The sequence below is a fragment of the Bison bison genome, unplaced genomic scaffold (genome assembly GCF_000754665.1).
Source record: "Bison bison bison isolate TAMUID 2011002044 unplaced genomic scaffold, Bison_UMD1.0 scf7180017864193, whole genome shotgun sequence".
Taxonomy (NCBI): domain Eukaryota; kingdom Metazoa; phylum Chordata; class Mammalia; order Artiodactyla; family Bovidae; genus Bison; species Bison bison.
This window is the reverse complement of record NW_011494765.1, coordinates 2,932,866-2,957,910: the sequence shown is the minus strand read 5'-3', so window position 1 is coordinate 2,957,910 and position 25,045 is coordinate 2,932,866. Positions and strand designations below refer to the sequence as shown.

At 39.9% G+C, this 25,045-nt stretch overlaps 1 protein-coding gene across 17 annotated transcripts in view; it reads left to right on the top strand.

Annotated features, from left to right (window-relative positions):
• Positions 1-25,045, top strand: part of MAPKAP1 (mitogen-activated protein kinase associated protein 1) — a 234,120-nt gene that overhangs the window by 30,946 nt on the left and 178,129 nt on the right. For 10 of the 17 annotated variants that reach the window (XM_010844073.1, XM_010844067.1, XM_010844071.1 and 7 more), the window contains 3 exons: positions 595-684; positions 2,976-3,080; positions 15,415-15,563. In XM_010844073.1, coding sequence (XP_010842375.1) covers positions 595-684; positions 2,976-3,080; positions 15,415-15,563 — 344 coding nt within the window. The remainder of the gene's footprint in view (positions 1-594; positions 685-2,975; positions 3,081-15,414; positions 15,564-25,045) is intronic. The other 7 variants (XM_010844080.1, XM_010844083.1, XM_010844082.1 and 4 more) reach the window with 2 other exon arrangements.

The window sequence follows — 25,045 nt, the reverse complement described above, 5'->3', positions numbered from 1 at the left end:
AAGATTTGACTAATGTTACAAAGATACAAATCATTTATTTTACTACCTATAAACTGTTTCAGCCCACTGAAGAAAAGCTATGCTAATTTATATAGCTTTGACATTTTATAATTTTCATGATTTTTAGATAAAGGATTTTATATTTAAAACTTTAATAGTCTAGTCTGAGTTCATTTATCTTTAATTTTTGAAACGGGTAGAGTAATTCATAACAGTAATTTTATTCCTGTAATGTAATATTCACTTCAGTTCATTTGTGCATTAAAATTCCTTTAAGACCGTTATTAATGATTTATATAATGAAATGTCATATTAATCACAGAAGTTTTCACATTTTATTATTCTCTTCCATGTTAATACTATCTTTATGATCTCTATTAATGTTTTATATCCTCTAATTTCAATTATAAATCAAGAATATTTTCATGTTTTTGTTGGTATTTGCTTTTCAGGGGTGCCACCTTTAAAATTTTATGACTTTTTCCCTACATATGCAATATAAAACATCTTTATTCATATAAAGGTAGTTAATTATGTCTTTGTTTATAGTAAACTTTCATTGACAAACTTATAGTTATAATATTTCTTTTCAAGCTCAAAGATTAGAACGACTCCGAAAAGAGAGACAAAACCAGATCAAATGCAAAAATATTCAGTGGAAAGAAAGAAATTCTAAGCAATCAGGTAAATCAAAATAATTTTAATTGTTAATTTGAGATTTATATCTTTAGTTTATATTAGTATGTAAGAGCTTTTATTTTTAATTCATCCTTTTAAATACCGTAGGCTGCTACCTCTTGTGTTTTGAGCTTTGAACTCTTTCACTTGCATGCCTTGGCCCTCCGAAGCTGTGTGTTCTTTAGGTCTTGTCTTTTTGGCTAGTCTTCGTTCTGGGGGACAGGAATTCATGAGTGCAGGGCACATTTTGTAGAAACTGTTGTGCTGGTACCTTATTCTTAGAGCCAAGGTGTACCTGTGGTTTGGATGGGCCTTGAGATTATAGATTCCTCCTGGCAATTCTAACCTAGACTTTCCCTTGCATTAGTGACCCCAGTAACAACCTTTTTTGCTTATATGCTGATTCTTTTCCTTTAGCTTACAAACCATTATGTTGCTGGTATCAGCATTTCCAGAATGTGTTTGTGTGGTATGTACATTAAAAAGCTGACCATTGATGTATTTTCAAAACTTCAAGAAGAGAAGACTTTTTAAAAAATTATAAAATTGAATGCTATTAAAATATTTTCTAATGTTTTATCATGTTTCCTTGACTGTTCTCTTTTTTCTCTCCTTTCAAATAAGTGTCCGCAGTCTATCTTTTAATCTTCTTCATACCTCGTGTTACTACCCTGGCGTATAATATGTGACCAGTCAATTTTTGTTGACTGACTCCTTTGCTACATAATATTTATGAAGCTAATAATATTCATGATTATCACAGTAATAGCAGCACCTACCTAGTGCTGTGGTAAGTACCTTATGTGCATTACTTCCAGTGAATGCTTCTATAAGGTGTAAGTTTCATTGCCGTTGTTAACAAGTGAAAAAGAAGGTCACAGGAACAACTTGCAGAATTTACAAGGCTAGGAAGTGGTGGTGCAGTAGAGTCATGTTTTGTATCTAGCACTGTCTATCTCAAGCCCAGTCTCTTTCTGCTAAACCACATCACATAAAGTGGTTATTGCTTTCTCCTACTATGATTGTAAACCCAGGAGTGTTCATTGGGTATTATTTTCTTCATGATTGCTTGTAAGTGATGACTGTGTAGAACCAGAAATCTCATCTACTTCTTTCTCCTTATATCTCACTTCTGTGACTTCCTGTAATTCTCCTTGAATGTCATTTTAGTTTTGCCCTTGATATTTTTAAAATCTCTCCAGAGTGGCCTTTTCTGTTGATCTAGTTAATACTTCTCTCTGTTGTATTTAGCACAAACTGGGAAATCTTTCTATCATTTATCTTTTCTACTTTCTTCAAAATTTTTGTGTATCTTAAGTGTTTTTCCTATTTATTGCTTCTTAATGAGTTCAGAGCCAGTTTAGTAAGCCCAGCTCTCCAGTTACCCTTTGCTTTGCCATCTTTACTTCCATATCTTATAACAATCATTAAAAAATAAATTAATAGAGGAGTAGAGCATCTCAAATAACAGCATTGACACCTTTCATAATGTGAGAAATAACTTCTTCAACCTAAACTTTGATGCATTTAATAATCTAATAATTAGAGATACATCTAATAAATTTTAATACATCCATCACCCACTCCTTAAAGTCAAATCCTCTCTACCTTTTGTTCAGTGTTTCACAGAATGTGCTGGAGGCAAATAAACAGTCCCCTGTTTGCTTTCATTTTAACCATACTGTCCATTTCTCTCTCCCTTAGTTTCTTTCTTATTTCTGTCTCAGAGATTTCAATAATTGACCCTGAGATCTTAATTCTGGAAAGGCTCTTTAAAGTGCCTGCCCATGCTTTGAAATGTTGACCTTGATTCTGACCAGACCAGTAGCCTGCCTGGTGGTTATTCCTCATCAATGTACAGAGGAACGCCTTTGAATTTTCTGTTAAGCTGGGTTCCATCGTTACCACAGACTTACACCCAGGTATCCTGAAATGGTTAGAAAAGTGGAGTCCTCAGTCCACTAAACATCTCCCTGGCAAACGGAGCAGCCATTCTGTTTTCACACATCTCTCAAACTCATACTCTTTTGGCAAGGAATGCTGTGACCAAATCATTTTTATTTTAATTGGGAATTTTGGCTAAGTTATCATGCATTTACTCACTCTTTTTATGCTAATTACATTTTGTTCAAAATCCTTTCATCTGCTTTTCCTTATCTTTGTTTTACCTCATTCCCCACTAGAAGAATCATCATTGTGAATGTGATGATCTCCCCTGCAGTGTTCTTTTCCCATAATTATTCTGTCTGCGTCCGGTCCATTCTTTAAGATACTGCCTAAATGCAGCCTTTCCACAGGAGTTGGAAAGGATCCTAGAAGCCATCTGGTCCGTACCTCGAAGTTCTTCATAAACATACTGACGCGTGTGCCACAAGACCATGTGATAAACGTAATACCTTATTGTAAGATCCTTTTAGTGTTTCTGTAACTAAAACTGCGTGGATAAATTTGAGGCCAATGTCATTGGAAGACAGTGTTGTCAGGAATAATGTCAAATCAAGGACTAGTATTTTTAATTTTATTGTTTTAAAGTGGTGTTTTATATTACTTACAAAATTAGTTAATATTCTTATGCATTGAGTCATTTAACAAGTATTTCTTCCACAGCTTCTGTGTGCATAGTAATTCACCACTCGGTGCTTCGGGGAATACATGATTCCCGTCCTCAAAAAGTTTGAAGTCTAGTGGAATTCAAGGCTACATGTAAGGTTAAATAATAGCTTAAAATAATAATGTACTTTATATCAGTTACTTATGAATATTCCTGGTTTTCTTTATATGACTTCTGTTATATAGCAACAGTTCCCAGGTGCAGTGTCTATAAAAGTCAGAAATGCATCCAAAAGTGTTATCATGACATCTGTATGCATTTCTGGGCCCTGTCTGTGGAATTCCTGATTTAGTAGATAGAGGTTGGGGTCCACAAATCTGTATTTTTCAGAAGCTCACTGGGTGAATCTAATGGGTAACCAGCTCTGAGCACCACTGGATTATATGCCACCCACTAAGTTGACTTCATGCAAGTAGAACAAATTAGTTGTTAATATTTCTATACTTGTTACTTATTTCTATACTTGTTAATATTTCTATACAAGTGGTAAGTAACTTGTAACCTGGGCATTCTGACTGCAGAGACCGTAGTCTGTCTACTCTGTCCCCTTCTCTCCCATACTGCAGGCAGAAAGGAGCTGCTCCGGGCGCTTTGGGTATTGAAGGGCCTTTGATGTTCCCTTGCACCTTTCCTTCTCTCTCTGTCAGCTGCAGGTAGGGTTCAGGAAAGTTGCCAAAGCTTCTATATTAAAAAAAAAACAAACACCTTCCAGTGGCCAATAACGAAAAGAAAGTGAAGTTAAATTTGAAGAGCGACGTGAGATCGAATAATTCAGGAAGTACAGCTGTGCCTTATGAATGGCTTAGAACCAGGAGGAAGGGCTCTGGGACGTTTCCCAGTCTTATGCTTTTTTTGTGCTCATCTGATCTCTCCTTCCTCCTCCTGTTCTGCTCCCTTTCCCCACAACTACTTTGTCTGCTTGTCTGATCCAGAGTTATTCATTCAACAAGTATTTATTTAGCTCCTACAGTACACAGGAAGAAATAGAGAAAAACAATAGAATGGGAAAGACTAGAGATCTCTTCAAGAAAATTAGAGATACCAAGGGAACATTTCATGAAAGGATGGGCACAATAAAGAACAGAAATGGTATGGACCTAACAGATGCAGAAGATATTAAGAAAAGGTGGCAAGAATACTCAGAAGAACTATTCAAAAAAGATCTTCATGATCCAGATAATCACAATGGCATGATCACTCACCTAGAGCCAGACATCCTGGAATGTGAAGTCTAGTGGGCCTTAGGAAGCATCACTACAAACAAAGCTAGTACAAGTGATGGAATTCCAGTTGAGCTATTTCAAATCCTAAAAGATGATGCTGTGAAAGTGCTGCATTCAATATGCCAGCAAATTTGGAAAACTCAGCAGTGGCCACAGGACTGGAAAAGGTCAGTTTTCATTCCAGTCCAAAGAAAGGCAATGCCAAAGAATGCTCAAACTACTACACAATTGCACTCGTCTCACACGCTAGCAAAGTAATGCTCAAAAGTGTCCAAGCCAGGCTTCAACAGTACGTGAACTGTGAACATCCAGGTGTTCAAGCTGAATTTAGAAAAACCAGAGGAACCAGAGATCAAATTGCCAACATCTGCTGGATCATCAAAAAGGCAAGAAAGTTCCAGAAAAACATCTGCTTTATTGACTATGCCAAAGCCTTTAACTGTGTGGATCACCACAAACTGTGGAAAATTCTTAAAGAGATGGGAATATCAGACCACCTGACCTGCCTCCTGAGAAATCTGTATGCAGGTCAGGAAGCATACTGGACCTGTATGCAGGTCCAGTCAGAAGTGGACATGGAACAACAGATTGGTTCCAAATAGGAAAAGGAGTACGTCAATGCTGTATATTGTCACCCTGCTTATTTAACTTATATGCAGAGTACATCATGAGAAATGCTGGACTGGAGGAAGCACAGGCTGGAATCAACATTGTCGGGAGAAATATCAATAATCTCAGATATGCAGATGACACCACCCTTATGGCAGAAAGTGAAGAAGAACTAAAAAGTCTCTTGATGAAAGTGAAAGAGAAGAGTGAAAAAGTTGAATTAAAGCTCAACATTTAGAAAACTAAGATCATGGCATCCGATCCCCTCACTTCATGGCAAATAGATGGAGAAACAGTGGCTGACTTTATTTTTCTGGGCTCCAAAATCACTGCAGATGGTGATTGCAGCCATGAAATTAAAAGACGCTTACTCCTTGGAAGGAAAGTTATGGCAACCCACTCCAGTACTCTTGCCTGGAGAATCTCATGGAGGGAAGAGCCTGGTAGGCTACAGTCCATGGGGTCGCAAAGAGTCAGACACAACTGAGCTACTTCACTTTCTAAATAGCATATTAAAAAGCAGAGACGTTGTCAACAAAGGTCCGTCTAGTCAAGGCTTTTCCAGTAGTCATGTATGGATGTGAGAGTTGGAGTATAAAGAAAGCTGAGCGCTGAAGAATTGATGCTGTTGAATTGTGGTGTTGGAGAAGACTCTTGAGAGTCCGTTGGACTGCAAGGAGATCCAACCAGTCCATCCTAAAGGAAATCAGTCCTGGGTGTTCATTGGAAGGACTGATGTTAAAGCTGAAACTCCAGTACTTTGGCCACCTGATGCGAAGAGCTGACTGATTTGAAAAGACCCTGATGTTGGGAAAGATTGAGGGCAGGACGAGAAGGGGATGACAAAGGATGAGATGGTTAGATGGCATAACTGACTCAATGGACATGAGTTTGGGTAAACTCCGGGAGTTGGTTATGGACAGGGAAGCCTGGCGTGCTGCAGTTCATGGGGTCGCAAAGAGTCGGACACGACTGAGCAACTGAACTGAACTGAACTGATTCTGGGAAGGATTGAAGGCAGGAGGAGAAGGGGACGACAGAGGATGAGATGGTTGAATGGCATCACCAACTCAATGGACGTGAATTTGAATAGACTCTGGGAGTTGGTGATGGACAGGGAGGCCTGGCGTGCTGCAGTCCATGGGATCGCAAAGAGTCGGACATGACTGAGCAACTGAACAGTTATGCACTGTTATAGGCCTGAAAGGTACAGCAGTAAACAGGAGGCAAAATCTCTCCTCCGATGGAGCTTGTGGGGGAGAAAGAGTTAACAGACACAGTATGTCGGATGTCAGAATGGGATAAGTGGCACAGAGAAAAATATTACCTAGCTCAGGGGGATAAGGAGTGCTGCTGCTGCTGCTAAGTCGCTTCAATCGTGTCCGACTCTGTGCGACCCCATAGACGGCAGCCCACCAGGCCCCACCGTCCCTGGGACTCTCCAGACAAGAACACTGGTTGCCATTTCCTCCTCCAATGCATGAAAGTGAAAAGTGAAAGTGAAGTCGCTCAGTCGTGTCCGACTCTTAGCGACCCCGTGGACTGCAGCCCACCAGGCTCCTCTGTCCATGGGATTTTCTAGGCAAGAGTACTGGAGTGGGGTGCCATTGCCTTCTCCAAGGAGTGCTAGGCAGGGGATTTTGCTGTTTTATATAGGGTAATCAGGGAAGGCCACATGAGGAAGGTGATGGTTGAGCAGAGATCTGAAGGGAGTAAGGGAGTGAGCCAGGCAGGTAATGGGAGATGAGTGTTCTAAGATGAGGGATCAGCAAGTACAAAGGTCCTGGGTTGGAAGTGAGACTGATGTACTGGTGGAAAAGCAAGGAAGGATACCTGTTGGTTAGAGCACAGTGAGAAGGGGAAGTGGGGTCGGAGAAGCAAGCCATGGGAGACCTGATCACAGATGGTCCTGTAAGGACCTGGGTGAGGTGATTTGATCAGAGTACTGATATGATATGTGACTTAGTTTCTTTTTCCCAGCTTAAATTTCCTTTAAAACAACTATTTATTATAAGAAATTTCAGACACAGAAACAAAGAAGAACTTTTTCAAACATATACAAAACTAGAGAGAATGGTGTCATGAACCCCCATGCGCATCACCCAGCTTCAGCAGTTTTAGTAGTCTATGTCTTGTCTCATGTCACTTGTATGTTCACCTACCCTTTCCTCCCAGATTATTTTTAAGCAAATCCTTGCTGTTGTATAAATGCATACTTAAATACTTATATGTTTTTTTATGTGTACTTAAACTGCACTACCACTATTCTAAAAATGAGCAGGAATTCTTTACAGTTATCAAATATTTCCTTGTTTCAAACCCCCCTCCCCCCATTTAGTTTGTTCAGGTCTAGATCTAAGGTCCACACATTACTTCTGGGTAACATGTCTCATTTCCTTTTTAATCTACAGATTTGGATTCTTTTCCAGCTTTTTATTCTGTAGTTTATTTGTTAAAGAAACTGGGTCTTTTGTCCCATAGAATTTTCTGCATTCTGGCTTTTGCTAATCATATCCCCACAATCTCATTTAATATGTTCCTCTGTCCTCTTTATTTCCTATAAACTGGTGGTTGGATCTGGAAAATTACTCAGATTGAAGTTTGGTTTTTGGTAAGAATACTATGTTCATACTGATCTGTATTTTCTATTGCATCATTTTAGTAAACATGGAATGTCTTCTTGGTTCTTTTTATTTGTGATAAGATTGATGGTAGAATCAGGTATTGTCCATTCATTATTAAATTACTCCCATCAGCCTCTCGTCTGCTGATTTTAGTGGCCATTGATGAGCATCACTAGATTCATTATCATTGCACGCGTGCTCAGTTGTGTCCGACTTTTTGTGACTCTGTGGACTGTAGCCTGCCTGGCTCCTCTTGTCCGTGGGATTCTTCGGGCAAGAATACTGGAGTGTGTTGCCATTTCCTTCTCCAGGAAATCTTCCCAACCCAGAGATCAAACCCAGGTCTCCTGCATTGGGAGGCAGATTCTTTACCTCTGAGCCACTTGGGAAGTCCAGATTCTTTCATTCAGTTCAGTTCATTTGCTCAGTCACGTCTAACTCTTTGCAACTCCATGGACTGCAGCACGCCAGCTTCCCTGTCTATCACCAACTCCTGGAGCTTGCTCAAACTCATGTCCATTGAGTTGGTGATGCCATCCAACCATCTCATCCTCTATTGTCCTCTTCTCCTCCTGCCTTCAGTCTTTCCCAGCATCAGGGTCTTCTGAAATGAGTCAGTTCTTTGCATCAGGTTGTGAAAGTATTGGGAGTTTCAGCTTCAGCATCAGTCCTTCCAGTAAATATTCAGGACTGATCTCCTTTAGGATGGACTGGTTGGATCTCCTTGCTGTCCCAGGGACTCTCAAGAGTCTTCTCCAGCACCACAGTTCAAAAGCAGCAATTCTGGCGCTCAGCTTTCTTTAGTTGTGAAATAGTGATTTCTGATTTTATCAGTCTTTCTTCATTTATTAACAAGTTTTATATAAAGAACTTTCCCCTATCTATTATTTGGCCACCCACTATACAGTTCCTACAAGAAAGGTAGGATAAATGCTTGATTCTTTCCCTTTGTTAGTAGTTTTCAGGATGAAGAGTTTATTCCTTAGCGTCCTGTATAGGTGACCAATGAGGGTTTTTTCCCTTTGTATCATTATCCACTCATGGGCTTTAAGCATAGATTATATTTTTCTATTCATTGCAGTTATTCTTTTTTATGCTAATCTTGTCCTTTTGTATAGTGAGTCCCTTCACATTTGCTTCTAACTTCTTTGACACTGTTCCAGTAATCTTTCATAGCTTCCTTGCTTTCTTGTATAACAAGATGTTGCAGGTTCATCTTGCCCATTTTCTTCCCCACATTTGGAATCAGTCATTTCTCCTGGGAGTCTTGATTCTTTTTAGTGGTAAATGCCATTGAGAGACCACAAGTGAGCTCTAGGGGTGCTCGCTGGATTGATTTTTTTTTTTAATAGGCCTTTTAATGGAGTAGAGCTCAGAAAAAAATAAAATTTTAGAGAGAGAATACATTGTGAGTTAGTGCTGATAATTCCAATTCAAATTTAAGAATTTCTACTTAATTTTTTTGATTTTATGTTTATGTATCTTTTCTCTTGCTGAAAACCTTGGTTCCAGAATTGAAATATGAATGTAATTAGTAACATTATGATTAGTGAGAACATTTTAAGAATTTTTTTAATCTTTTTAATACATTCCACTATGAAATACAGTCATGTTGCTCTGTGATAAAGTTACTTAAAATAACTCGTCTCTTTGTAGTTTAACTACCAACTAAATACTACGCTTAGGTTCATGTATTTCATTTTGCTTTATTTTTTGAGGTTGCATTTTCCTTTATTAATTACAGAAAACATTTATGTGGTTCCAAAGTTAAATACATAAAAGAAGAGAAATCTAGCTTCAATCTTTATCTTCTACTCTTTTAGTCATTTTAAAAAAGGTTTTGGCTCTCCTGTCCACTTACAACTATATATAAACATATTCACATTCGTATCCCCTTTTTTAAAATTAAAGATAGCATAATACACCCTATTTTATGCAACACATTTTTCAGTTAACAACGTATCCTGAGAATTACTCTGGATGTGGAGCAATCTATGGAGATAGGTTTCATGATGTGGATGTATTATAGTTTAGCCATGAAGGCCCTTGTGGAAGGATATTTGATAGTTTTCAGTCTTTTGTCGGAGAAGGCAATGGCACCCCACTCCAGTACTCTTGCCTGGAAACTCCCATGGATGGAGGAGCCTGGTAGGCTGCAGTCCATGGGGTCACTTAGTGTCAGACACGACTGAGCGACTTCACTTTCACTTTTCACTTTCATGCATTGGAGAAGGAAATGGCAACCCACTCCAGAATCCCAAGGACGGGGGAGCCTGGTGGGCTGCCGTCTATGGGTTCGCACAGAGTCGGACACTACTGAAGCGACTTAGCAGCAGCAGCAGGCTTTTGCTGTTGCAGATGGCACTGCAGTGAAAAGCCTCCCACATATGAGTTTTGTTTTATTGCTAATATCCCTAGGATCAGATCCTGAAAGTGATATTGCTGGGTCAAGAGGTAAATATATGGTTTTCTTGGACATTCCCACATTCCCCCTTCATTGAGAATTTACTCTTTTGCATTCCCTCTAGTAATAGTGTCTATTTCCTCTTAGCCTTAACATTTTTTATTTTTGCCAATCTGATAGAAGTGCAGTGGTATCAGTGTGTAGTTTTAATTTGCATATCTCTTATTGTGAATGTGGTTGCACATCTTTCCATTTGGTTAAGAGTTATTTGAGTTTCTTCTCCTGTGGATATTATATATTGTACATTTTTCTATAGGGTTGTTGATCAATGTCTTCTCTACTTTGAGACTCTTTATATAATTAGGAAGTTTTTATTTTTATAGCATCAGATTTATCCATTTTCTTATTCTGAAGTTTATAACTCATATTTTTAAAAAAACTCATTAGCTGGCTCTGGGTTGGGTGGGGGAGGAAAATGTGGAAACAAGACCAGTTTGAAGATGGTGGTAATAATCCAGCTTCCATAGCCATAGGTGGTTCTGGATATCTTCTAAAGTTTCTCTTGATGGATAAAGTGTGGAAGAGAAAAGTGGAATGACACTTAAGTTTTTTGCCTGGCAGAACAGAGTTGACATTAACTGAGAAGATGATTGTGGAAGGGGCAGGTTAGTGGAAAGATCAAGAGGTTGGTTATATAAGGACATGAAAAGTTTGAGATGCCATCAGGCAACCAGGTAGAGGAGTGAAATAGAAAGTTGAATATGCAAGTCTGTAATTTTAATGAGTATTTAGGAATAATCATTTAGAAGTTATCAGCATACAAGGGTATTTATATAAGTTTTCCCTGTTTATTTTTTTATTGAGGTATGCTTACATACATTGAAATGTACAAGTGTTAAATGTTTGATGATTTTTGCCAACATACACACCCGGGTAACTAACATTCCAGTCAAGTATGTAGCATTTCTGTAACCCAGAAAGTTCCCTCGCGCTTTCTAGTTAATCCACTGCCCAAAGGCAATTACTATTCCAATTTATATCACCACAGTTTAGTTTTTACTTTTGTAAAATGGTGTTTCTTCAATTTCAGTCTGAATTTGGCAATAAGGAGTTCATGATCCAAGCCACAGTCAGCTCCTGGTCTTGTTTTTGCTGACTGTATAGAGCTTCTCCATCTGTTTTTGCTGACTGTATAGAGCTGCAAAGAATATAATCAGTCTGATTTCAGTGTCGACCATCTGGTGATGTCCATATGTAGAGTCTTCTCCTGTGTTGTTGGAAGAGGGTGTTTGCTATGACCAGTGTGTTCTTTTGGCAGAACTCTATTAGCCTTTGCCCTGCTTCATTCTGTACTCCAAGGCCAAATTTGCCTGTTACTCCAGGTATTTCTTGACTTCCTACTTTTGCATTCCAATCCCCTATAATGAAAAGGACATCTTTTTTGGGTGTTAGCTCAAGAAGGTCTTGTAGGTCTTCATAGAACAGTTCAACTTCAGCTTCTTCAGCGTTGCTGGTCGGGACATAGGCTTGGTTTACCATGATATTGAACATGGAACAACAGACTGGTTCCAAATAGGAAAAGGAGTACGTTGAGGCTGTATATTGTCACCCTGCTCATTTAACTTATGTGCAGAGTACATCATGAGAAATGCTGGGCTGGAGGAAGCACAAGCTGGAATCAACATTGTCGGGAGAAATGTCAATAACCTCAGATGTGCAGATGACACCACCCTTATGGCAGAAAGTGAAGAAGAACTAAAGAGCCTCTTGATGAAAGCAAAAGAGCAGAGTGAAAAAGTTGGCTTAAAGCTCAGCATTCAGAAAACGAAGATCATGGCATCTGGTCCCATCACTTCATGGCAAATAGATGGGGCAACAGTGGAAACAGTGGCTGACTTAATTTTTCTGGACTCCAAAATCACTGCAGATGGTGATTTCAGCCATGAAATTGAAAGACGCTTACTGCTTGGAAGGAAAGTTATGACCAACCTAGACAACATATTAAAAAGCAGAGATGTTACTTTGCCAACAAAGGTCCGTCTAGTCAAGGCTATGGTTTTTCCAGTGGTCACGTATGGATGTGAGAATTGGACTATAAAGAAAGCTGAGTGCCGAAGAATTGATGCTTTTGAACAGTGGCATTGGAGAAGACTCTTGAGAGTCTCTTGGACTGCGAAGAGATCCAACCAGTCCATCTTAAGGGAGATCAGTCCTGGGTGTTCATTGGAAGGACTGATGTTGAAGCTGAAATTCCAATACTTTGGCTACCTGATGTGAAGAGCTGATCTCATTTGAAAAGATCCTGATGCTGGGAAAGATTGAGGGCAGGAGGAGAAGGGGACGATAGAGGATGAGATGGTTGGATGGCATCACCGACTCGATGGACATGGGTTTGGGTGGACTCGGGGAGTTGGTGATGGACAGGGAGGCCTGGCATGCTGTGGTTCACAGGGTCGCAAAGAGTTGGACACGACTGAGCAACTGAATGGAACTGAAAATGGTGTTTACCTACGTATTTTATCTTTTTGGCTGTGGTGCACCACTTGTGGGATCTTCATACTATAGCCAGGGATCAAACCTGGGCCTCTGGTAGTGAAATCCAGGAATCACTAATCCAGATTCTGGAATATATAAGTACATTAATCAACAGATTAAAATCTATTAATTATACATTAATAGCAATAGATTAAAATACACACTTAAGAACATTTTAGATTGCTACTAAAGTGGTATTTTAAATATTGGAAGTGCTGTTCTACCTGTAATCAATCAACAAGTTTATTGCTGTACTTTGGAAAGGAATGATCCTTTATCAAGCACCTATTTCTTCTTGTTCAGTCACTAAGTCATGTCTGACTCTTTGCAACCCCATCAACCGCATCACACCAGGCTTCCCTGTCCTTCACTGTCTCCCGTAGTTTGCTCAAACTCATATCTATTGAGTTGGTGCAGCCATCCAACCGTCTCATCCTCTGTCACCCTCTTCTCCTGCCCTCAGTCTTTCCCAGCACCAACGTCTTAGCATCAGGTGGACAAAGTATTGGAAAAGCAAAAACAAAAAACCTACTGGGTGCTAGGAACAATGCCAGGTGTCTTCTTATCTTGTCCCCACAGTGATCCTAAGAGATAAGTTACCAATAGCTCCAGAAGAAACTGTGAGTTTATCAAAGTTGTGACTTATCAAAGTCACTGTACTGTTATCAGTAGAGTTAAGTGTGAAGTGGTAACGTATTAACTCTTCCATTCTCTGACTAATTCCCAGTTGGACTTCTCTCCTCAACCTATGACACTTTCCCCCTTCCTCCTTTGGTTCCTACATCATGGAGAAAAGGATCTAATTCTTTTTTAAAAGGTGGCATTTCTGGAGAAGGAAATGGAAATCCACTTCAGTATTCTTGCCTGGAAAATCCAATGGATGGAGGAACACAGTGGGCTGCAGTCCATGGGGTCACAAGAGTTGGACACAACTTAGCAACTAAACGACCACCACCACCTAACTCCTTACCACAGACTGAACACATGTGTACAGTAATTTCCATGCTCAGGTATTCAGTCAGCACAGTGCTCGGTGAGATCCTAGTTTGGTAATCGTAATTACAGATAGTTGATCTGGATGATTCAGTCTTAAGACTGTATCATACAGGTGTTATCCTTGTACAGGTCTGTGTTTAGTTACATACTTCCTCATCCATTCTGCCCTGGCCTTTGGGAGGTCCATCTGCCTTCTCCCTTTCCCTTTCCATTGTTCTGCTGACCCGGGAGGCTGGATTTGGAGGTTCACTCTCTGGACATATCAGATTGTATGCATGCATATCATAATCATAGTAGCCTTCTTGTTGATTCAGGTCACTAAATGCATGAGGTTTTCAGAAATGTATGCTACTATTAAATAATTTTCTGGGCCCAAGAAGCTAGCATACTATTCATTCACACACAAAAAATACGTCACTTTGCTATCTAATCCACATTCTGAATTTGTAAGTATATGTAATCAACAGATTAATATCTGTTAATTATACATTCATAGCAACAGGTCCTTTTCTCCTTGTTTGCCATATAAATCTATAGGGACTCATCTGATAAAGTTGTCCCACTAATTTGTTGAAAATAACTTGTTACCTTTTTAAAAAGTTCTAAGTGACTATTTCAGAATTATGTTTAATCTCAGTTCCGGTTGGTTGTGCTCAAGAATGGAATGGATTGAATTTAGTTATTGCATATTTTAAGATTGATTCATTTGAAACTTTAAGTATGGAAAATTTCGAACATCACAAAAATAAAAAGTACAGTGAACCCCCATGTACTTAGCATCCAGCTATCACCTTAAATGACATTCAGATTAATATAGAGAATTAAATGATCTTTGAGAGGGTATGGAACTAACTTGTCTTGGTTCACTAATGAGTAAGTGCTGAAGATTTTGATTTAATAACTTAATCTGAATTCCTTCAATCATTATTTTATTCATTGATTCATGCAGTGAAATTTATTGAAGGTCTACTGTGTTCATTAGTGCCTAATGGCTAAGAGCCTTGGTGGGGTGCAAATCTTAGCCCTGCTTCTTACAGGCTGTGTGACCAGGGGCTAATCAAACTATTCTATGCTTCAGTTTCCACACTGACACAATTGAGATAATGCTAGTGTCTACCTCATAAGTTTGTTATGAGGTTTAGATGAGATAAATTGGCTTCCTCAATGTATTTTAATTACTGTTATTATAAATACTCTTCCTCCTTTTCCTTTTCCACTTCTTCATCTTTGTCATCCACATTATGTGCTAGGTACACATTGGGAACCATGAGAGGGTTAAGTTGTGAACCATGTCCTTGAAAAACCAGAACTTCAAAATTAGAGGGAGGAGAGTCCTTTAGGATTATCTGGTTTGACAAGTCCAGAGAGGTTTAGTGAATAGTCCAGAATCACACATCTGTTAGTGGCAAAGCCAGGCCAAAGCTTAGATCTCGCAGCTGTGAAATGCTCTTCTTTTGGGTTAGCCCTTCTGTTGATTTATCTGACCTCTGCCCCTTTCCTTAAACCCTCGTCTTTCTAAATTGACAAACATGACCTACATGTATATTTCAGTGTTCTGCTGGTTTAGTGCACAGACATAACAGTATATGTTAGGCCTGTTGCACATATCAGACCTGAACATGTCCTTGGATACTCCTGCTTAAGGTTCCAAGGAAGACTTTAGGGAAGGTAGACACAGGCCGTCTCTCTCTGTTGTAATCACAAAGATGTTTTTATCTTCCTCTTGTATCACAGCCCAGGAGTTAAAGTCACTGTTTGAAAAAAAGTCCCTCAAAGAGAAACCTCCAAATTCTGGGAAGCAGTCTATATTATCTGTACGCCTGGAGCAGTGCCCCCTGCAGCTGAATAATCCCTTTAATGAGTACTCCAAATTTGATGGCAAGGTAAGTAAACTGGAACGCATCCCTTCAGGTAACGCCTCGACTGAATGGAGTTACTGTTGTTATTGTCATTCTTATTTTTATCAGATTTAAATTTAAGTAGGTTTCAAAAGGGAGTCAGAATAAACAAAGGATGTCTCTCACATTTTCAAAGACTGAGGGTGTGAAAAGGTCTGGATTTGGGCTTAACTGTGGTTTCCACAGTAATATGTTTGGGAGGATGAAAACAGAAACAGTCCTGAGATAGGAATGTGTGTGTTCCTGTTTTATGTCCTAAGGTTTGGGTTAGTCGGGTTGTGATTAATTAAGGTCTAACTGTGGGGAAAGCCTTGAAAATGGTTCTGGGAGGCAGTTTGCATTGTCTTGTATGAGTCTTGATTATAACTCCACAAATTGTGGACGTTAGAGCTTCTCTTCAGAATTCTAGGACGTTGCTTTGCATTTCAGTATTTTATTGAATCTCGTTTGACTCTTGCTGTGCAGGATGACTTAATTTTTTCCTGTCCTGACAATTTACAGTTTGTAAAATTAAAGTGTGTTTATTTTCCTTTTAGAAAAAGGACCACTGTTTTAAGTGGAGTATAGCTCTACGTGAGCACCCACTCTCCTGCATTCCCACATTCTGTGTCTATCCCAAACTGAGCTGGGCTTCTTTCAGAACTGTAGCAGTCGATTTTTTAATTTATTGCCATTATGTTTGCTGTCTGTCAGTGGCGTGGGGGTGCTGAATGATAGCTTGTTGCCTGGAGGGATTGTGTACAATTTGTCTTATTTCAGCACAGTTGCAATTAATAAACATAGAACTCTTTGCTTATGTTTGCACTTTTCATATTCAAGTCCTGGTTATATGCTGGTTCTTTCAGTTGTCATCTTTGAGCATGGTGATGTTCTTTACTTTGAAACACTTTCATCTCATACGATTCAGCATGGTTTCACTGGTTTTTTGTTTAGTATCTAAGTCATGTCCAACCCTTTGCCACCCAATAGACTGTGGCCCCCCAGGCTCCTCTGCCAATGGGATTTCTCAAGCAAGAATACCCAACAACAGCTGGGTTGTCATTTCCTTAAGTAAGCATATATGGCCGTTGGCACATGAGGTCATTGATACTGGCAGAGAAGAACAGAAGCTAAAAACAAAATGCATAAGTAACATAAAATCCTAATTTGCTCAGGAATTTTCCCCCTAAAACATCAGAAAGCACTTTTAGTAAGTTAGAGATTGTATCCTGTGAAGAGCTGCTCTTCAGTCTGCCCCTGCCCCCATCTCCTGCTGCTGCTTGTGGAATACAGCAGAGAGAAGGGTCCCCTAGGGAACGGGAATGTCAGCCTCTGGAAACAAGTGAGTTGGGCTTAAGGGGACTTTTTTTCGGAAATACTGCAGTTGATTCATTTGGAAATGTGAGACGTTATTATTGGGATTAGATTACATGGCTGGAATTTATTTGTTTCCTATCATCTCATTGTTTGAGGATGCAGTGAATTCTGGAGTAATTAATATGTGGTAATGCTTTGCCAACAAAATAGCACAGATCTTTTAAAATACCATATTCTAGAATTTTGATTATGCTATTAGAGTCTCCTATAAATTACTTACACTTGGAATTGTTTGAAGGTTGTGAACTCTGTGTGTTATATATACCTAATTTCTGAAGTGCCAGGAAGGAATTGAAAACTAAACCATTTCCTCAGTCACAAAGGAATTATTTTTGCTAGATGTGTGTTTACACTTACAACTCATGATGTTTTTTGTCATATCAAATGTATTTGTAATCAGCAAAGGGTGTGAGCATGGCCCAATCACCATTGTACAATTGATTAAGAAAGATTTATATATCGATAAGTCTTTCTTGTGATACAATGCTATTTTTTTATTATCCTACATATTACAATTGCTAAAACACAATTAAACCCTTGTTCTCATCTATTATTTAATATTGATGCATTTGGCAGATGTGTAATGAAAGTGGCTAATATTTGAAGGATATTGTACTGTACATATTAAATTAGTCTTTCTTTTATCTTTGTGAAATGCATCAATATGATATTCAGTGACATCTCAATGATTAATAGAGAATTATACTTGAGTCAAGCCTTTTCGTAACCTAGAAATTAAAATGACTATTCAAATAACACCTCAAAATGATGAAATTAGCATTTTGTGATTGCATAATAATGGGATTGTAGTAGTTATAACAGCACCATGGCTGCCTCTAGAGTTAAGATCATGTCAACCCCTTGATAATAAAGCCTTTCTGTGAGAGTCGACTTTAATAATTTCCAGATTGATTCTTCCCATAAATCATTTGATGTTCAGCACTAAATTTTTGTTACTGTTGTAACTTAAAATTATTTTATTTTTATTCAGCTCATATTTAAGAAGTGAAATGAGTGTCCTGTTTTAATAATTCACCATCTTGTCATCACTCCCTGTTTTTGCTTCAAATGTAAGAGTTTTTCATGTATTTTGATAGTTCCTTCTTTTTTTGCAAAGGTTTGTTAAAACCACTAAAATATGTACAGTTTTAACCCCCCTTACAAATATTCACAATGCTTTTCTTGGGAATAACTTTTGCCTTATTTACATAATTAACTGAGTTGCTTAGGTCTCTTGGGCAAATGGTACATAATTGGGGAGAGAAAGGGCCAGGAAAGAGTTTGGGGTCTAATTAAATATGCTAAAAAACTACTTAATTATGTATTTCCTCAAGAGACTAACTGCTGTGAAATCCTCTTTATGATTAAACTAGTCTTGGATTTGAAAAAAAGAATTTTGTTTTTGGTATGGCCTTACAGTTACATCAGAGTTAAGCAAGCATCCTTAAGAGTTTGTGCAAGCTGAATTGTTGTTGGTTTTAGTGCTTCCAAGGGTAAGCATCTCTTAGCTACTGTGCTGAATTAAAGTGAATACTTTCAAATTGTTTCTGGTTCCTGTAGCTGGTAAATAATTTTATTTTTTTAAAATTGTGGTTGGTTGATAACTTCTTGAAGATATACAGTTGAGAGGGAAGGCCATAGGCTTTATGGTAATTTTGAAGGGCTTTTTGATCAGGTTTATTACTGTTTTTGGCTTCCCTTGTAGCTCAGTTAGTAAAGAATGTGCCTGCACTGCAGGAGACCCGGGTTCAGTCCTTGGGTTGGGAAGATCCCCTGGAAAAGGAAATGGCAAATCACTTCAGTATTCTTGCCTGGACAGAGAAGCCTGGTGGATTATAGTCCATGGGGTTGCAAAGAGTCGGACATGACTTAGCGATTAAACCACTACCATTACTGTGTTTGTATTATTTTTTTTGGCAAATTGGCAGGGCTATCATGACCTGTTTTAGATTCGTAGGTTATTAATAACCCTGTTTACTGATCATTTGAAAACAGACCAAGACAGATTGCAAGTGGTTTTAAGGAATGCTTAGCTGGACAAGGCAAAACCAGGCTCAGCCATCTGCCTCAAGTCTTTGGGCTTGTTAAAAACAGAACCTCTGATTAATGAACAAAACCAACCTCTGTTTTAGAGGTGAGATAATAGGAACATTTTTGTGCTGATCCTTGTGATCTCCCTGAATGTGGGAAATGTTGGGTGTGACCGGGAGTTGCTCTGAGGCAATGAAGGCGTGATAGGCAGTGAACATTCAGCACTGATTTCAGTATTCCTAAATATGTGGGTTTCTGCCCTGTCTCTCCACCTTTTAAAAAAAATGGAGTCTTATTTTAAAAAGTATCTTTTCATTCCATGCCTTACCACTTAGTTGAGAAGCCTTAGCTAGTACATTGACATCACTGTTTTGTTTAAACTGTATTTACAAATATTATCATCATCAATAGACCTCCAGAAGTTCAGATATGCACCTCCTGTCAAGACTGTTACTAACAAAAAAATACTGATTATCAGCTGTGTGACCGTAGTCAGGTTTTTCATCTCACTGAACCTCAGACGTAGGAAAAGAAAGTGAGATCCTTCCTCACAATCCTGATGAATCCATCAAATAGGATAAAACCCCCAGCACAGGAAGAGGCAGTATAATTTAGTTGGGAAGCAGATCTATTTTGAAGTAAGATTTGAGTTTGAATCCTGACTCTATCACTTAATGGTGTGACGTCAGGCTGGTTACTTAACCTTGTGAAGCTGCAGTCCTTGTACGTGGAATGAGGTGGTGGTGGCGTGTCTCTCTCTGGAGGATTGAGACAGCATGCTGGAAGCACCCAGCAAACACCTCACTTCTGCCCTCCCCACCTCTCTGTAAAGTAAAGGGTGCGGACCAGTCCTGCTTTCTTTGCTTTATACTTCATTAGATTGTTGACAGGATAGAGTGAGAGGAAATGTGCTCTTCAAGCCTGGAGTTTAGCATGGTTAAACAAGATTCACAGCAGACTGGGTGACGGTGGTCTGCTTGTAGAAGTCCAGGGAATCAGTCCAGTGGGGTTTTGACCTTTAACTTGAAATAGGAAGATTAAGACAAGTAATTACTTTCTTTTTTTTTTTTTTCCTTTCTGCAATGGCTATTTTCTAAACATCAGGTGAGAAGGTAGTGTGATGTCAGTATTGCTTGGCAGTTTACTAAAACATTAAATATCTTACTTATTTGACTTAGCGAAATTACACTCTGAGTATGAGGAGGATGTTTGCCTTGACAGGTACTTTAAAAAGCAGAACCAGTTCTGATTCATATAAACAACTGTGACTTTGATTGTGTTAACTTGTTAGAAAGTAACCGTTTCTCTGTTAGAAACTGTTTTAACAGGGAAGCTGCAGAGAGCATGGGGGAAGGGATAATTCATGAGTGCTAATTGCTTGGCTGTTAATTTTCATAAGTGTTGATAGAAGCAGTTCCTTAAATTAAACTTTGTTTAAAATGTATCAGGGGAAATATTCCACAATGTCGAGCCTGAAGTGAAAATTAATATGAATGCTGTGGCAATTAACACATACTGGTTAATAGCTTTTAGCAGCATTTTGGGATGATAGTCCTTAAATACATTTTTGCATGCTGCTCTTGTTTCAGCATTGTTCCAGTCTATGTCTGGATAATTATGAACAAATGTTTTCTACAGTCATTGGCATTAAGTAGCTCTCTTCACAGAAAAGTCATTTAAAACTTTGCAGAAAGTGCGAAGGGACTGAAAACTGTTGCAGACAAAAGGCCAGCGAATCGCCGTCTTGGAAAGGCAAATTGCCTTTCTGAGGAAAATGCTCCTTCTCTGTTACCCTGGAAACAGCCCCCTCTTATATGGTAAGCTACTTTAGCTTCAGGATCTCTTTCCAAAAAATGATAACCTGGACTTCCAAGTGCTGATTATGTTTCTGGACAGCAGCTTTTGCTTATTGCTGCCTGAGCTGAGACATGGCCTTGAGCCTAAGGGCCTTCTGCCCTTTGACCTTGCTTCTTTCTTCTGACCAACCTCCCTCCCCACTAAAGTTAGCCAGCCACCCCGTCCTCCCCACCAGAGGAGGTGGCTGAGAATGGAGTTGGCTCTGTCGATCTCATTTCCCTCCTTCCTTTCAATAAGAGTGCTTCGGGGGTTCACTTGGCTTAGTGCCTATTACGAGGCAGATCTCAAGAGAGAGAGACAGACAATCTGAGGTAACTCTGTTGTTTGAATTAGGAGCTATTTGTCTCTCTCTTCCACTGGCTTCATGAAACATACCTTTTTAAATAAGGGAGAGTAAAGCCCCAACATTTGGCAACTTCTCCCTGTGGTTGTATTTTGCTAGCCTTCCTTTTCATAGACCAGTTTTTATTGGTCTGTTCTATTTCTAAAGCAAGATTTATTAGATATTTACTACTTATTCACACACCGTGGTATACCAAGAAAAGGACCAAATTCATTAATTTAAAAATATCTTTTCCTGCGATTATTTGCCCCTACAGTTGTACGAATGCAGTGCTCTTCCTGTGGCTCAGCCTTACCTGGAAATCTCCAGCGGAGGCTTTGGGATTTTTGTCTGGGTGGTGTTCACAATGAGTTAAATAAGAATCTTACAACAAAAGAAAGTGTTTTCAGCATCCTCTTCTGCAGTTAAATTCTCAAGGCTGAGTTCTTAAAAGTAGCTTATTCCACTCTGAGCTTTCTGTCCCGGCCTCGTTTCTGCAGTTTGTTCTGTGTCTCACCAGTCCGGAGGCTTCCTCTAATTTTAGAGCCATCCTCTAGAAATTCCCATCAGAGGTGGAATTCACCATCAACTCAGACTTTTCAAAGGAAGGCAGAATTTTGCAATGATAAGAGCATGTTTGTCAGGCTTGGGTTAGAATTCTCACTTGGCTATTTACTTGCTGTGCGATCCTGGGCAGACCGCTTTACCTTCTTTAAGCCTGTTTTCATATCTATAAAATAAGTTTCATGATACTTATCAGAAAATGCTGTTGTGAGGATTTAATGAGAATTATAAATGCGTACGTAGTGTACGTGGTCAGTGCTGGAAGATGTATTGGCTTCCTTTGACCACATTGCTGTTTATTTACTTCCTATTTAATGAGAGTCTGCTACATACCAGGCACTGTTAAGTAAAATCTGGATACAGTAGTGAGTCAAAACAGACCTGGTTTCTGACTTCATGAAGCTTCCTCTCTTGGCAGGAAGATAGATGTTATATAAATAATCACCAAACTAAGTGCGAAATTGCGGTCATAGTATTGTTTAGTCACTAAATCGTGTCTCTTTTGTGACCCCATGGAATGTAGCCCACCAGGCTCCTCTGTTCATGGGATTTCCCAGGCAAGAATATTGGAGTGGGTTGCCATTTCCTTCTCCAGGGGAATCTTTCCGACCCAGGGATCGAACACGCATCTCCTACAATGGTGAGCGGATTCTTTACCCCTGAACCACCAGGGAAGCCCCACAGTCACAATATCAGTTCAGTTCAGTCTCTCAGTCGTGTCTGACTCTTTGCGACCCCATGAACCCCAGCATGCCAGGCCTCCCTGTCCATCACCAACTCCTGGAGTCCACCCAAACCCATGTCCATTGAGTTGGTGATGCCATCCAATCATCTCATCCTCTGTCATCCCCTTCTCCTCCTGCCCTCAATCTTTCCCAGCATTAGGGTCTTTTCAAATGAGTCAGCTCTTCACATCAGGTGGCCAAAGTATTGGAGCTTCAGCTTCAGCATCAGTCCTTCCAATGAATATTCAGGACTGATTTCTTTTAGGATTGACTGGTTTGATCTCCGTGCAGTCCAAGGAACTCTCAAGGGTCTTCTCCAACACCACAGTTCAAAAGCATCAATTCTTTTGCACTCAGCTTTCTTTATGGTCCAACTCTCACATCCATACATGACTACTGGAAAAACCATAGCCTTGACTAGATGGTCTTTGGTTGACAAAATAATGTCTCTGCTGCCTCTGCTGCTAAGTTGCTTCAGTCGTGTCCGACTCTTTGCGACCCCATAGATGGCCGCCCACCAGGCTCCCCCATCCCTGGGATTCTCCAGGCAAGAACACTGGAGTGGGTTGCCATTTCCTTCTCCAGCGCATGAAAGTGAAAAGTGAAAGGGAAGTTAGTCGCTCAGTTGTGTCTGACTCTTATCGACGCCCTGGACTGCAGCCTATCAGGCTCCTCTGTCCATGGGATTTTCCAGGCAAGAGTACTGGAGTGGGGTGCCATTGCCTTCTCCGACCTTCTCTGCTAGTCACAACTAATTAGTTACCAAGTTCCAGGAGAGATACTGGAGGCTTTAGGAGGGTTTTCATAGGGGCATCTGACCTCATCTAGGCTGTCAGGGATGGTTATCTCTGTGAAGGTGACTCAACCTGAGAGTTGAAGGCAGAGTAAGAACTAGCTAGGTGAAGGGAGAGGAGAAAGGACTTTCAGAGGATCTGAGGCAAGTGGCGGGGGTGGGGGGTGCGGCTTGGAGATTTGGGAAACTAGAAGGCTGTGTGCTGGAGCCCAGGACTGAGGTATTATGGTGCAGGGGGAAGCTATACGTATGGCTGTAGGGGTGTCCTCTGCAGCCTGAGAATATAGGAGAGCCTTGAACCAGTTAAATGAGGAGGGAGAGTCACAAGGTTTGTGTTTTGAAAAGATCCCTGAAGCTCTTATGAAGAGAACACACTGGAGAAGGGTTTGTGAGGCTTGAGATACCAATCAAGACATTTTTGGCAGTGGTCCAGGTAAGAGAAATGGTAACGTGGGCTTACTTATTGGTGATGGAGGAGTGGATGACTGCAAGAGGTACTTAGTAGGTAAAAGTGATAGGGCTTGATGATGGGTTGACGATATGTCAGGGAACATAGGAGAAAGGAGTTTCAAGGATGATTTCTTGATCAGATTCTGGCTTGAGGAACTGAATAGATACCATCTCTGAATTAGGAAGCACTGAAAGAGGGCTGCAGATGCTGCAGAAGTTACCGTCGTGAACTGGTTTGACAACACGTCACAGCCTGTTACCATGTCCTTAAAGACACTACACATATTCTTTTTTGGAGGGGATAGGGTATACCCTGCTTGTTAGGCTTATATTGGAGGCATCCGAGACAGGGTCTGGGATGAGCACGGGCTAGGAGCCAGGAGCCTCTTCTCTGTTTCCACTTCACAGCCAGCTTTGGTACTTTGGCTGAGAAATTGCCCTAGAAGTCAGTCACCTTCTCTGAGATAGGGCTGTACTTTCAGATGCCTAATCCAGCTCGTCAGGCCCTTCAGAGGAGAAAATGAGATAATAATTTTAAATGAGGCAGATGTCAGGTGTCCTTTAAGAAAATATATTGATTGTAATTCTTGGAGATTAGGGGAGTAAGAGGTAAAACATGGTCATATTTTTGCTATAATAAGATTACTGTTGTGGTCCTACCCTCTTCCTGGCTAATTAAATACCAGATTAGCAGATGAAATCTGGTTGGAATGAATAGCAAACACTGAGATCGCAGTAAAAGCATGGGAGACAATCTGTTTTATAGGTGTGGTGGGACTGCAGACGGTGGGGTTTTATACTGAGCTTTCTTATTGCGGGCAACTTGCTCTGCGTAATTTGCAGTGTAGAGATTTTCTTGTCGCTCCAAGTGCTAGGCCTTGATTTTATTATGTTGAAGACAACTATCCATAAATATTGAGTGACAGCCTAGGGTCACCCACTTGGGCATAGAATCTAGGTGTTCTAATTCTTAGAGATTTTTATTTTCATTCTTAATGGCATTCATACTTATAAAATGGAAACCTGAGTTCCAGGTTCTCAGGTTTCCTGAGACCATGTGGTGGAAAGAACACAGACACAGAAGATGTTTTAGCCCTGGCCATACCGTGGACTCTGTGACAGGTCACCTCCCATCTCTAACAAAGCCCCAGTTTCTGCATGTTTAGAATGAGGAACTTGGTTTAGATGATCGCTGGATTTCTTTTTGGCTTTAAGGTTCCATAGTTTTGTGATCGGAGAAGGCAATGGCACCCCACTCCAGTACTCCTGCCTGGAAAATCCCATGGATGGAGGAGCCTGGAAGGCTGCAGTCCATGGGGTCACTAAGAGTCAGACACGACTGAGCGACTTCACTTTCACTTTTCACTTT